Source organism: Cervus elaphus, chromosome 19 (assembly GCF_910594005.1).
Source record: "Cervus elaphus chromosome 19, mCerEla1.1, whole genome shotgun sequence".
Lineage (NCBI taxonomy): Eukaryota > Metazoa > Chordata > Mammalia > Artiodactyla > Cervidae > Cervus > Cervus elaphus.
The window spans coordinates 68,819,117-68,833,823 of record NC_057833.1 but is presented as its reverse complement, the minus strand read 5'-3'; the positions used below and the strand labels follow the sequence as shown (position 1 = coordinate 68,833,823).

The 14,707-nt window shown below is 37.8% G+C and overlaps 1 protein-coding gene across 10 annotated transcripts in view; it reads left to right on the top strand.

The window, feature by feature from the left end:
* Positions 1 to 14,707, top strand: part of TTC3 (tetratricopeptide repeat domain 3) — a 124,734-nt gene that overhangs the window by 41,946 nt on the left and 68,081 nt on the right. For all 10 annotated transcript variants that reach the window (XM_043875204.1, XM_043875211.1, XM_043875202.1 and 7 more), the window contains 7 exons: positions 943 to 1,105; positions 2,050 to 2,095; positions 3,127 to 3,247; positions 3,721 to 3,784; positions 5,898 to 5,958; positions 8,725 to 8,809; positions 14,066 to 14,200. In XM_043875204.1, the coding sequence (XP_043731139.1) occupies positions 943 to 1,105; positions 2,050 to 2,095; positions 3,127 to 3,247; positions 3,721 to 3,784; positions 5,898 to 5,958; positions 8,725 to 8,809; positions 14,066 to 14,200 (675 nt within the window). The remainder of the gene's footprint in view (positions 1 to 942; positions 1,106 to 2,049; positions 2,096 to 3,126; positions 3,248 to 3,720; positions 3,785 to 5,897; positions 5,959 to 8,724; positions 8,810 to 14,065; positions 14,201 to 14,707) is intronic.

Here is a 14,707-nt window from a genome sequence, read left to right as displayed (position 1 = left end):
AAATGGAGATATCAAGCCTAAAACAGGGATTTGGTTTGGGGGTAGCTAAAAGAGGGGTTGTCTGAGTTAGCCCTAGTTTTGGTAATATTAACTTTCTGAATTAAAATGTTCAAGCTTGATATAGATTTCCCAAAACACATAAATTAAGGGACCAGCCAGAACTATGATTCTGTAGCATAAAAAAAAAAAGGAAACAACCTCGTCATTGGAATTAAGAGTAAATCAGTGGCTTTTGGATCTTTTCTTAAAGCTGAGAACTATACTTAGAGATAAAATAATTAAAAGCTGATTGAGAAAGATGGGAGTAATATATGCACCCCTTATCTGTGCCCATGCTCTTCAGAGGGGTTGGAAGACTACTGCACAAGCCGATTATTCATTCCAGCTCTAAAACTGTTGATTTCAAAAGTGTAGAGAATGTGGGTGCATGTATATGTATGGCTGAGTCCTTTTGCTGTTCACGTGAAACTACCACAACATTGTTAATCGGCTAGACCCCAGTACAAAATAAAAAGTTTAAAGTTAAAAAAAATTGTAGGGAATGTAATGACTTAGAGACTATTATTGCCTAAAAATACTTTGAAAAAATTAAGTTACTCATTTATAATGAATTACTCTTATACTTTATTTGGCACAAAATAATGTCTTTTACATAGAGTAAAGGTTGAATTGTTTTTTCTTTGGGGTGGATACAAAAATCTCTTAAGCAAAAACACTGATCTCTATAGTCAGTTGTTAAAAATTGTTGTTCATAGCTTTTCATTTAACTCTTTTAGGTAATTTTACTTCCTGAGAGGTATTAACATTTTCATTTATTTTTTATTGAGAGGATCCTAGTGTAACATTTCAAGTAACTAACCAGTTTTCAAGCAAAATATTTTTTCTTTAAATTTTCTTTAAGTATATTTTTGAGAAAAAATTGAATTTATCTTTTTGGAACAGGGTCATTATCGTTATTGTGCTGCTCTTTCTATGCTGGGGGAATATGACTGGGCCCTGCAAGCAAACATAAAAGCTCAAAAACTCTGTAAAAATGACCCTGAGGGAATCAAGGATCTAATTCAGCAGCATGTAAAGTTACAAAAACAAATAGAAGACCTGCAAGGTATTTCACCTAAGATTCTTTTGGTTACAGTCAAATTCCCTTAAAAACTTTGGAAGGTGGGTTTCTTGGATTAATGGAGGACCATAAATGAGTTCTCAGAAGATTTGTACTTATATTTCATGTTATCTTGGTCAGCTCACTTAAATTTCTCATTTGTATTCATGTAGAATTCTGTTAGTATTATATTCCAGTTGGTAATAAATGATTTGTATTTTTTATTTGAAATAGCAACAAATTATTTATTCTTCTGTAGAAAAATATGCGTTCTTGAAATTTTGAATGACAGAAAACCTTTTGAAACAGTTTTAAATTTCTTCCTCCATTATTATAGTTATTTCCTTAAAAAAAAAAAAAAAAGGCCCTTCAGTAGAGTTGTTTGTTTTTGTACCAAGTTTGTGGCTAATTCTGTAGCATGCTGAATGTGTGTGTATACATAGGTACATCAGAAATTAGTGTGCAGGCTGGGAACTCCAGGTTCTCATTCTGCCCTTGTTTTCTCTCCTGAGTTATTTTGCTCCCTCCAGTGCCTGAAATTACCTTACTCAGCATAGAGTCCTTTCCTGTTCTTTCTTCTGTGAGTAGCTAGTGTCTCACGAAGCTGATCCCAGCAGTCCTATTTCACTGTCAGATGTTGTCACCCAACAGGACACGTTTATCAGATTGTGAGCTCCTCGAAGACAGGTACCATCTCTGATTGAGATTTATACATTGCTGCACCTAGTCAATGATCACATGTAATGGGATGTCAAATAAGGTTTGTGTAGCATCTTGTTGACATTATTCTAAAACTAAAAACATCTGGAAGTGTAAAATTGCTTAGGTTTACTTTTCAGTTCCCTAAATTTGATAGTCTTATTGTCAGCCTAAAAGAAATGTGAAAATCTTTTGAAGTTTGTGTTGCCAATCCACTGATTATTTTGTGTGTGTGTGGTTCATTTTTATAGGTCGAATACCAGCTAGTAATCCAGTCAAAGCCTTCTGTGAAAGCAGGTGAGTTAATATCAAATCAGTGGCTGTTACTTGGAGTGGTTTTGCTCTGTGAGTTTGAGTTGCTGTCTGATGCTTTAGTATTTAATAGCAACCACAATAAAGTTGGCAGTGGAAGGAAAAGAGGAGGTTTTATTTTACTGATTTTAATATTTTTTTATTTGGCTGCCCCAGATCTTAGTTGCGGCATGCAGAATTTTTAGTTACATCATGTGGGATATAGTTTGCCGACCAGGAATCGAACCCAGGACTCCTGCAAAAAGTGCAGAGTCTTGGTCACTGGACCACCAGGAAAATCCCAAGAAGAGATTTTAAAGTGTGTTTGTAAGATTAGGTGACAACCCGTGATTTGTTTTGCTGAGCTATTTGCATATATGTGTACTGGAGATCCATAGCCTGAGCCCATGGGGAGGAGGTGTGACGTGTTAAGAGGACATAACTGTGCCTTAGTGGCACCAGTTTTGTTCATGAGGGTCCTGGCAGCAGAGACCAGGGGCACAGTCTGTGCCTTTCACCCCTCACCTTCATCCTGGAAGCATCCGCCTCCAGCCTCCTGATAACTTTTCAAAAAAGGCTGAGACACTCCTGTTAGAAGTAGGCAGCAGATAGACTTAAGCTCATTTTCTTCTAACAGACAGCAGTCAGGATTCTATATTTTTTTATTTGGCAGTTAAAATAGAGTAAATTTTACAACAACAACAAAAAAATAGAGTAAATTTTAGCCACATGCTTTACCCACATGCCTGGGATGTTGAAGCTGTTAAATTTATAACAGAGAGACTTACTTATTTTAATATTAGAAACCAGTATACATTTCTTGAGTTGTTCTTTATCTATTTTGAACTTTTAATTACAAATTTAAAGCAGTATTTATGTAAAAACCCAATCTCAGAGATAGAGATTCTTTTTGAAGCTATTACTTTGCTTTCGAGGAAAAAAGGCTATAATTGCTAAAACCTCCTTGTTTGAAGGATAACTTTTAAAAAATACTAATCAATAGAAATAAAATTATTATTTCTTTTATTACTGCTCAGGGCCTACCTACCTAGTTTATCAGCACCTGCATTTAGTACTTCACTTAACTTTGTGGAAACTGAAAAAAAATTCAGAAAAACTAACCACGAAATGGCAAACGGTGGTAATCAGAATCCAAAGGTAAGCTCAGTTAAAAACCAAGATTAAAATTATTTTGAGTATAGATAGTCTCGTATTTTATTATCATGTTTTTGTGATAATGGAAACTAATAGGCATCTCTAAGCCATAGCCCGGCTCTGTGCTCAGTGTCCCAGATGACCTGTGTCTGAGTTTTCCTCTGACCTGTAATGTACTCAAAGGTCAAGTTCCCATTTATATTTCTTTCCAGGGCTTGAGGGAGAAAAACAGGAATTGGTGTTTTGGACTTAGGTGGGCATTGAAGGGAACTTAGCCAATTCACCATATAATTCTTTTGTTGTTAATAATGAAAGTCTCAAAGAGACTATATTCAGTTGGGAGTGGAGCATAAGGAAAGATGTGATAGGATTAATTCAGCATTTATTGTGCAGTACTTACCATTTTGTTGGTTTATTCATTTGGTAAAGCTGAATGTTTTAGGTGCTTAGACTCAGTAATTTTATTTTCATGGTAGGTGGTAGATGAAGCTCTGAAAGTAGACGATTGTGACTGTCATCCTGAATTTGTACCACCATCAAGTGAGTTTTTTCCCTTTCTGTAAATTTTTGCTGAATTCGTGTAGTGTTGCCTAAGCTTCTACATGCTAAAATTCGCAAAAGCCTCACTTGTATTTGCTGTTGTTCTCCTTTTACTTTGCAGTGCTTCTAAGTCTAGAAAAAAATTGGAATATTTATTTGAAATAAATGCTCAGTCTTTTCATAGTACTTAATAAATTTAATTTTGGAAATCCAGGTAAAGGTATGGGAAGGAAAAATGCTCTCTTGGTCTGCTAACTAATTTCCACTAGGCCAGTGTTTCATTTATTTCATTATCTACCCCCTGCTCTCAGAGCTGTTTATCCTTTCATGAAACTTTGATACTTCAGATACCATTTATCTGTTTTATGTTCTGTATGTACATGTGTGCTTTTATATATAAAAACAGATTTTTTTCATCTTCCAGTAACCAATTCCAACTCTCTTGGGGGTGATGTCACCTCTGTTGAGAATGCATATACTTTAATACTAGTTTATTTAAATTATATGTGTTTAGTGCATGCATTTATTTATGTATCCAGAAAACACGGAGACACACAGCAGACCTCATCTACTTGGTGTCTTAAGGAGATGAAAGATTTCAGAGAAGCAAATACTCATGCCACATTTTTTCTCAGTGTCCCTTTATACTTCCCGCTTCTGAAGGAAGTCATTCTGAAGTGGATTTCATTCTTCTCTGCCTTTTAAGACAAAGTTTGAGAGAATTCAGATTTTCTTGATGGTTCAAGGTTGTGGTTGCACACACGTTACTTCCTCAAGCTTTCATGAGCCTCCTTTCAGAGCTAGTGTGGTGAGATGGTTGACCTTCTAGTTAGTGATCCTGTTGCCCTCTTTCCCTTTCACAGGTGTTTTGGTTCCTTTATTTTTTTTCAGTGTTTTTACTTCCAGCAGCCGTTTTGGTCTTTTACTTCGTGCAGCTCTATCTTCTCTTAGGCTCCAGTGCTGCATATCCAACCACTTAGTACTGGTTAGCACTATAGCACAGATATAAAGGGGAGAAACACAGGTGTCTGCCTTACCTGATGTGACTTTATGGCATATGCAAAATATTTGAGAATAAAACTTTTTCTTTAAAACCAGCTTTTAATTTACTGATATTTCTTAGGCCATTATTAGATAGAACATTTAAATCATTTAAATACTGTTCATAGTTCTGCATCTATGTTCAAAGAAATTGAGGTCCCAGAGTTAGATTAATTAAATTTTGCCCTAGGTCACCCAGTAGAAATCAAACTGGAACTCTTCTTTCTAGAAGCCTCTGGTTTTCTGAGGCCCCCAGAGCTCAGGCTGTCAGCCCGTCCCTGGTACATGGCTGACTTGTTTCTCCCAGAGCTTCCGTCACACACACCATGTCCCTGCCTGTGCTCTCGTCTGCGCAGCTGTGTGCAGGGCGCTCTGCTCCTCCTGAGGAGGTCAAGGCTGAGCTGCAGAGCTGGGGAGTCAAAAGCATGGGCATTCACACATTCAAACCACCTGCCCCTTTCAGCCTGTCCTTACTTAGCCCTCTCAATCACACAGGTTTGCCTAGTGCTTCTTAAAATGAACTCCAGTTGGCCCATTCTATGTAAATCCTGCTTGTTACCTTAAACACAGATGCTGCATCCCCCCTGACGCCTTTCCCAGTCACTCCAATTTACGTGATTTTCCCTTCTAGGAATTACAGTAGCAGTTACTATGGGATTGATATTTCAGTAACATCATAGAATCTTCTTTTTTCCTTAGTGGGGATTGTTATTTAATTACTGAAGTGACTGTCTTTTCTTCCCATATGATTATAAACTTCCTGAAAATAGAAACTATAGCCTGGAAAAAAAAAAAAAACTGTAGCCTTCTATATCTCTTTTGTAAACTATATCTCTTCTGTATCTACTATAGGGTTAAATGATAATCATCATTATAATTTATTCTTACAGTAATTTTATGACATACATAAAGAAACATTATCAGTAGCTTTTTTTTAATAGCTTACCTGTTAGACTCACAATATCGCTCCCTTTGCTTTATTATTCCAATTTACATTTTTTAAAAAACTCTGCTTTTAAGCTTGTAGATTTTTATGTACAGATTTCAGGAACAAATACTTTTGTATTCGCAGGTCAGCCTCCAAAATATAAAGGGAAACAAAAATCTCGAAACAATGAATTGGAGAAGTTCAGGTATGTTTCTTATCTTTTTTTTTGCTTTTGCTTTATTTTGTTTCCATAATGTCCACCTCCCAAGAAGAAAGGAGAAATAAATCTCTTTCAAGTAGTAGCTACTTCTGCATATGTGTATTATGATAAGTACGTCTCTTTCAAATGTCTAGGCATGTCTTTGGAAGAAGATCATTTTTGGCTAAAGGATTATTTAATCCTGGATGTTAATTAACTGAATCATATAATAGGAGATATGGCAGCATTAATTTTCTGAAATTTCAAAATACATGCTCAGAAGAGGAAGAAATATGCAGATAACTGTAAAGTAAACATTTAATCTCCTTCACTGTTCACTTGATTTCACCTGTCTCTCAGTTCCTTCTCTGGTGCCTTTCTTTAGAAATCGCTATTAATCATTTCTTGACCATCTGGAAACTAATTCTACGTGCCCTGACATGGCTGTGTGTGTATTCAGAGGCCCTTTTGAGTCATTATCCCATTAGAGGAAAGGATTTACTAATAGACCAACCACTTTAAAGTTGGTTCTACCAAGCATTTCCCCCAATTAACAGGAACGCTTGGCACCAATCTTTATACTTAATCTCCCGTTACCTACAGTGATGTAAATTGATGGCAAAGTGAAAGTGTAAATCTTACAGTAGATACAGAAATTCATGAAAACAATGAAAATGATGCTGGTGAAACTGCAAAGCCTTCCTTGCCACAGTTCCACTAGTCTTTAGTTTTCTCTTTGTATCTGAAGGCTGATTCCTTGATAGGTGCTTCAAGGAGAATGAATATCATTTGAATATCATAGCACTAAGAGAAATTAGTAAAGTACCATTTTTTGATGGTGCTACAAAAGTTAAATACAAAGCAAAGCCATAGTGCCTTATGTTATTCTCTTATTTGTTAGAAAAGCCCTGGGTCTTCCTCCTCACCCCTCTTCTCTCAGCACAAAAAGAAACCAAAACCCACTACATGTTTATTCTTTGAATGCATAGTTAAAATTTCAACCCATTGTGTTAAAGATAACTCGATTTTCCTGATGTTTTGTTTCTGTTTTCAAACGGAATACTCTTCTTGATTGTATCTATTTCATGAGGTTATTAAATAATAAAGTGGATGTTGGTTTGGTGGTTTAGTTGCTAAGTCGTGTCCGACTCTACGACCCCATGGGCTGTAGCCCACTAGCTCCGCTGTCCGTGGAATTTTCCAGGCAAGAATACTGGAGTGGGTTGCCATTTCCTTCTCCAGGGGATCTTCCCAACCCAGGAATTGAACCTGGGTCTCCTGGCTTTGCAGGCAGATTCTTTACCAACTGAGCTACAAGGGAAGCCCCAGTAGGACAACCACATAAAATTCTTAGAGCCCTGGAACATGGTAAATGTTTGATACACTGGAACTATCATCATTGTTAACACTATCATTTTCATTGTTAGAACCATTTTGGCCTCTAGCTTGCTTTTATCTCTTCTAAAATGCATTGACTACCTTCCCATATCAGACCATGGATATATACATTCTTCATTTTCATGGCTGTAGGATATTTCATGGTATAGATGTTAGTGAAGGAGGAATTTCTAGAGTAGGAATTGCCATCAAAGGGTATATGTAACTAACTTTGCCATATTTTCCTCTAAAAAAATGCAGTGTTCATACTGGTACTAAGCTACGAGAGGGTATGGTATAAGAAAGATGTTTATAGATTTGGTCCATGTCCCCAGTTCCTGGCACAGCACTCCTAGGACCCTTGGAGTTTCCTAAGTAAAGAGAGAGTCTTTGGTTACTTCCGAAAGACTTTGGAGCTCCTTCCTCCCTACTTGAGTTTATACTAATAAGGTGACTCAAGGCTGGTCCCCTGTCTTCAAGATTGAGGCTGGTCACCAAAAAGGTAAAACGTGTGATTGGTTGGAACTTTCAGCACCCCTCACCCCCCAATCTTTTGGGAGGGGAAGGGAGCTAGAAATTGAGTTTAGTCACAAGTGACCAGTAATTTAATCATTCATGCATGTGTAGTGAGACCTCAATAAGAACCTCTAAACACAGGGGTTAAGGGAACTTCTGGGTTGGTGAATACATGGAGATGGCGGGGAGCAGTGACTCGGGGGCAGTGTGAAAGCAGCGTGGTACTTCGCCCCCCACACCTTCTCTGCGTCTTTTCCTGAGCTGCTCCAGACCTCTGTCTTTTACAATTAACTGATAACCGTAAGTAAAGTGCTTTCCTGAGTTCTATGGGTTGTCCTCAGGAATAGTTGAACCTAAGGGGTGGTCACAGGAACCCCTGAAGTTGCAGTCAGTGGGGCATAAATATGGGCAGCCTGGGTACTGCACTGTGGCTGAAGTGAGGGCAGCCGTGTGGGACTGAGCCCCTTACCTGTGGGGCCTGAGTTACTAACTCTGCAGCTGGTGTTAGGGTTGAATTGTTGGACTCTCAGTTGATGTTGCAGAATTGGTGTGGAATATCACAGGTATTTGGTTGACTTAAATTTGTAATAACTTGATGATCAGTGTAAATCCCAAATTTCTTTTTTTTCTTAAGCTGTTCTTCTATAATGTTTGTATAATGAGTTCATCTGGTCCTCCTTCCCCTCTAATTTAATAGGGGTTTTATTAAATTTAGAAATTACTTGGCAGAGAATCAGCATCTTGGTAATATTTCTGTTTAGGGATTTGTGACTCTCCATTTGCTTAATGTTTGATATGATTTTCAGTAAATAATAGTATTTTCCTTTCTATAAGCAGGATTATTTTAAAATAATTCACAACAGTACTTTTCTCTTTTAGCCCTGGTTCACAAGAAACTTTACCGGTAGATTTGAAAAACATCTTGGAGAAACAGTTTTCTAAGTCTTCCAGAGCCGCACATCAGGTAAAGGCAGAGACTTTGCTAAGGGAAAGAGACTCTCTGAACATAACCTTATGTGACTGGAATGAAGTCTAATCACGGACCACTCTTAAGTTTTGGGGTTTTTCTAATGTAATTTTAGTTATGGACATAGAATTTAATAGATGATTGCCAAGAGACCAAACTATAATTAATTTAAATTTTAACTTGGTAATTATGTGAACCTGAGATTTAACTAATGGTTAATACTGCACAAGTGTTTGTTTCCCAAAGATTTACAAGGAACAAGCACGTCTTTCCAAAGATGTCAAGCTTTGGTGATCTTTGCTTCCCAAAGTTTTAACTTTTAAGTTAAATAATTTTAAAAGGTTTAAATACCTGCAGTTTTATTACACCTACCATAAAACCATAAAGGAACAAGCGTTTTATTCTTTGATTTATCAGATAACTATATATAAAATTCTTTCTGTGATATTGAGTAAGTAATAGAAAATGTACCTTAAGGGGGAGGAAATGAATAGGCAGAGCACAGAGGATTTCTCGGGCTGTGAAAATCCTTTGGTAGTATAAATGATAGATACATTATGCACTTGTCTGAGCTTATAGAATGTACACCAAGAGGGAGCCATAGGGTTCACAGGTAAGCTGTGGGCTTTGGATGATTATGTGGTGTCAGTGTTGGTTAATCCTTGGTTTAAGAAAAAAAAACAACAACTGTATGTCATTCTGATGAGTGATACTGATTGTGGGGGAAGCTATGTGTTTAAGGGAACAAGGAAGTATGTGGAAATCTTTGTGCCTCCCTCTTAGGTTTTGTTGTAAACCTAAAACTGCTCTCAAAGAAAGCATTTTAAAAAATGCAAGGGATACAGCTAAAAGATTACTTTGAAGGAAATTTATCAAGCTGAATGCATATATTAAAAGAACAGAGACATTTATGTATTTACTTGTTTATTGCTGCAGCATGTGGGATCTTTGGTCCCCTGACCAGGGATTGAACCCACACTCCTTGCATTGGAAGTGTGGAGCCTTAATCTCTGGACCACCAGGGGATTTCCAAGACTTTTAAATTAGTGGCACTTTCCTCCCAAGAACAAAGGAAAAAACAACAACAATAAAAGAAAGTAGAAGGAAATAACAAAGTAGAAAATAATGAAATGAGCCTCTCAACTTCTGAGATGGCCCACACTCTGTGGAGTGTGTTTTTCTCTAAATAAGTCTACTTCTTACCTATTAAAAGGAAAAGAAAGTAATGAAATGGAACAACACATAAAGGATCCACGGAGCTAGAAGTTGACTCTTTGTCTTTGACAATGTAAATAAAATTTACACACCAGTATGGAAACTAAACTGTGGTGTTGGAGAAGACTCTTGAGAGTTCTTTGGACTGCAAGGAGGTCAAACCAGTTACTCCTAAAGGAAATCAACCCTAAATATTCATTGGAAGGACTGATGCTGAAGTTCCAATACTTTGGCCACCTGATGTGAAGAATGGACTCATTAGAAAAGACCCGGATACTGGGAAAGATTGAAGGCAGGAGAAGCAGGTGACAGAGGATGAGATGGTTGAATGGTGTCACCGACTCAATGGACATGAGTTTGAGCAAACCCCAGGAGATGGTGAAGGACAGGGACGCCTGGCGCGCTTCAGTGCATGGGAACACAAAGAGTCAGACACGACTGAGCAACTGAACAGCAGCAGACACTGACGGGTTTCTCAGGTGATGCTCGTAAAGAATCTGCCTGCCAATGCAGGAGACACAAGAGACTCAGGTTCTGTTTCTGGGTTGGGAAGATCCTCTGGAGAAGAAAATGGCAACCCATCCAGTAGTCTTGCCTGGAAAACTCCATGGGCAGAGGGGCCTGGAAGCCTCCATCTAGTCCATGGGGCCACGAAGAGCTGGAAACGACTGAGCACACATGGAAACTGATAAAAGAAGATACAATAAAGCAATTTCAAGAATGGAAAATGTACATTACTTAGACTCTTTAATATTACAATTACTATATCAAAATACTGTTATGAACATTATACCAAGAAATTTGAAAATGTATATAGGTGAAATAGACAAATTTCTAGAAAAATCCAGCTTATAAAAACTGATTCAGAAAGAAATAGAAACTTTAACAGAATCTGTGGATTACAAAAAATTGTGGGAAATTCTTAAAGAGATGAGAATACCAGACCACCTTACCTGCCTCCTGAGAAATCTGTATGTGGGTCAAGAAGCAACAGTTAGAACCAGACATGGAATGATGGACTGGTTCATAATTGGGAAAGAAGTACGTCAAGGCTGTATATTGTTACCCTGCTTATTTAACTTATATGCAGAGTACATCATGCGAAATGCTGGGATGGATGAAGCTCACGCTGAAATCAAGATTGCTTGGAGAGATATCAATAACCCCATATATGCAGATGACACCACTCTTATGGCAGAAAGCAAAGAGGAACTAAAGACCTCTTGTTGAAGGTGAAGAGGAAAGTGAAAAAACTGGCTTAAAACTCAACATTCAAAAAACAAAGATCATGGCATCTGGTCCCTTCAAAAGAACAAAGAACAAAGTCAGTGGACTTAACACTATCTGCTTCTTGTTTCAAAGAGAAAGAAAGTGAAGTCATTTAGTTGTGTCCGACTCTTTGCAACCCCATGGACTGTAGCCTGCCAGGCTCCTCCATCCATGGGATTTTCCAAGCAAGAATACTGGTGTGGGTTGCCATTTCCTTCTCCAGGGGATCTGGGAGATCGAACCTGAGTCTCCTGCATTGCAGGCAGACACTTTACTGTCTGAGCCGCTAGGGAAGCCCTGGTCCCATCACTACTGGTCCTGTCACTTCATGGCAAATAAATGGGGAAACAATGGAAACAGTGACCAACCTTTATTTTCCTGGGCTCCAAAATCACTGCAGACAGTAAGTGCAGCCATGAAATTTAAAAGACACCTGCTCCATGGAAGGAAAGCTGTGACAAACCTGGATAGCATGTTAGAAAACCGAAACATTACTTTGCTGACAAAGGTCCGTCTAGTCAAAGCTATGGTTTCTCCAGTAGTGATGTATGGATATGAAAGTTGGACCATAAAAAAGGCTGGGCGCCGAAGAATTGATGCTTTTGAACTGTGGTGTTGGAGAAAACTCTTGAGAGTCCCTTGGACTGCAAGAAAATCAAACCAGTCCATCCTAAAGGAAATCAACCCTAAATCTTCATTGGGAGGACTGATGCTGAAGCTGAAACTCCAGTACTTTGGCCATCTGATGCGAGAGCTGACTCATTGGAGAAGACCCTGATGCTGGGAAAGATTGAAGGTAGGAGGAGAAGGGGACAACAAAGGATGAGATGGTTCGATGGCATCTCTGACTCGATGGACATGAGTGTAAGCAAACCCCAGGAAATGGTGAAGGACAGGAAGGCCTGGCCTGGTGTGCTGTAGTCCATGGGGTCGCAAAGAGTCAGACACGACTGAACAACAGAATCCAGAATTTCCAGAACCAACCATGACTAGTCACTATTCCAGTCATTGAATACCTGTAGACTATTTTCAGTGAAAAGTTTCTTTTGGTTAAATGTGATTCCTACGAGTCTGCTTTGACAATTCAGTGCTCTATGTAAATACAGGTCTATTTCTTCTAAAATAAAATACTGGATTTAAATCCCCCCCAAATGAATATTAACATGGAACACAATACTCATTTCAATATATGGGTCATTTTAAAATTCTTTTATCTATTTTAGGTATATATGACATTTCTTTTTAAGGTCTGTTGGGATGAAGCAAGTTTCAAGCATTTTTAATGTTTCCTAGATCAGTTTCAACAGCTTTCTAATTAGTTGCGTGAAAGCGTTTTTAGAATTTCTAACAGTTATTAAATTGTCACTTTATTTTGATTTTACTGATCCTAGAGACTGAGGGACTTAAATATTAAAGACAGTTTGTAAAGACAAAAGATTGCTTAAATAAAAATGATAGTTATTTTTGAGCCTTCATTTGTTTAACACTTTTACTTAGGCCTCTGTATATGCTGAGGACTGGCAGTGCCATTCAGCCCACTCATGGAGCTTTCAGTACAGACCACTAACTTGCACTATATTGAGAGGATTAATTACTAATGGAAACATAAGGCAAATGGATCTGCTTTCTAGAATGAAAGATTAGAATGGAATTAGTTCATTCAAGGCTAATAAACTAGTATGTGTGCAGATAGCACATCATCATCTGTGAGTGTTAAAATTCTTAACATAAATATAGCTGTTGTTGAGCTATTTAAATACTGTATAGCAGATACCAAGTTTATGTGAGACCTGCTCTTTTCTGTGTGTATTATGGGATAAAGTTCTTTTCAACTTTGATACATTGGACAGAAAGCAATAGGCAGCTTTTGTTTATGTGGCCAGACTGTTTTTCCCTCTGTGCTTTGTGCAGTGGGGTCTCCTTTTGAATCCTCATTGTTAGAAACAGTGAGGAATGTCATGCACATATTTGCGTTTTCTGCTCCAGTGAACAGTGTACACATGTATGTCAAGGCGTGAGGAGATGTAAGTTTAGCCTGTAGTCTTATTTCTCCAGTCTTCATACCACTTTTCTGGCCTATAGCTGTTGCCTTGTAACTAAAATCTGAATTCAAATTATAATGTATATGCTCATGTATATTCAGATTATAAAGTTTTTCTCACTTTATTTCAGGATGCATTATAGCCATTTTGTCTTTATGCTCTTCCCTTTGCATTTAGCCTAGTGTTATAATCTCTCCCAATAATTCTAATTACATTCAAGTACATGTTAGGCAGGAATAGAGCTACTGATTGAAGTAGCCATTTCTTGCTGAGAATTAGGGTTTTTTCCAGGGCACGAGGGCAGTTGTTAAAATCTGATAGTGACCCATAAATTGATTGCTTGTTCTTACTTGTCTAATTGTTCAAGTCTCAGCCAAATAATATACTTACTTAAATGATGGCTAATGTTCTCCATTTATGCTATTAAAACTTCCAAACACTGTCTGTCTAGTCTGGTAAAGAGAATACAGGTTAGTATTATAAAGTGAACCACCCTTTCCTGTCATGGGCAGCACTGGAAATGTTGGAATTAAGATGTAAAGCTGTACGTTTTAATTTCTACTTTAATGGTGCTATGCTGAAAAAGGACTATAATGCAGAAAGGTTAGCTTTGTATATTTTATGATAAGTTATAAAGTGTAACTGCTTGATGATGAACTTTGGCATCTTACGTTTTAGACTCAACATGCATAGCTCTAGACTACTGAAGTAGAATTTCTTTTTGCAGGATTTTGCTAATATAATGAAAATGCTGAGAAGCTTAATCCAGGATGGCTACACGGCCTTGCTGGAGCAGCGGTGCCGCAGTGCCGCCCAGGCCTTCACAGAGTTGCTCAACGGTTTAGATCCTCAAAAAATAAAGGTAAAACCACCTCCTGGTGATTTGCTTGTCAGTGCTTACGCATTTCAGAGGAATGTAGAAGAGAACCAAAACTTTGGTTTCATTGTTTTTGTGTATCTTAGACCATGCTGAGATTGGCTAAACCTACTCCAGGTTGTGAGAAGCAGATAATGCTCTGATTCAGCTTATGTGGTTGCCCTAGCTCTACAGCCCAGGTTTAAACTCTCATTGCACTATAGTTGGTGTTCGTTAGAGCTCTTGGCCTTTTCTCTTTATTAGAGTACAAAATCAAGGATTTGGACTCACTTTAGTCACATCTTTTTATCTACAAAGAAAGCATTGGCTAGGTAAATAGTTTATGCAGGATTGTGAGAGAGCAAATATTGAGTTGGCCGTGAAAGTTTGTTTGAGTTTTTCATAAGATGGTATGGCAAAACCCAAATGGACTTTATGGCTAACCCAAGAATGTAGTCTATTACTCTTCCCATTTTTATGCAGAAGAATTTTTAGCCTTCTTCTTAATAAAAA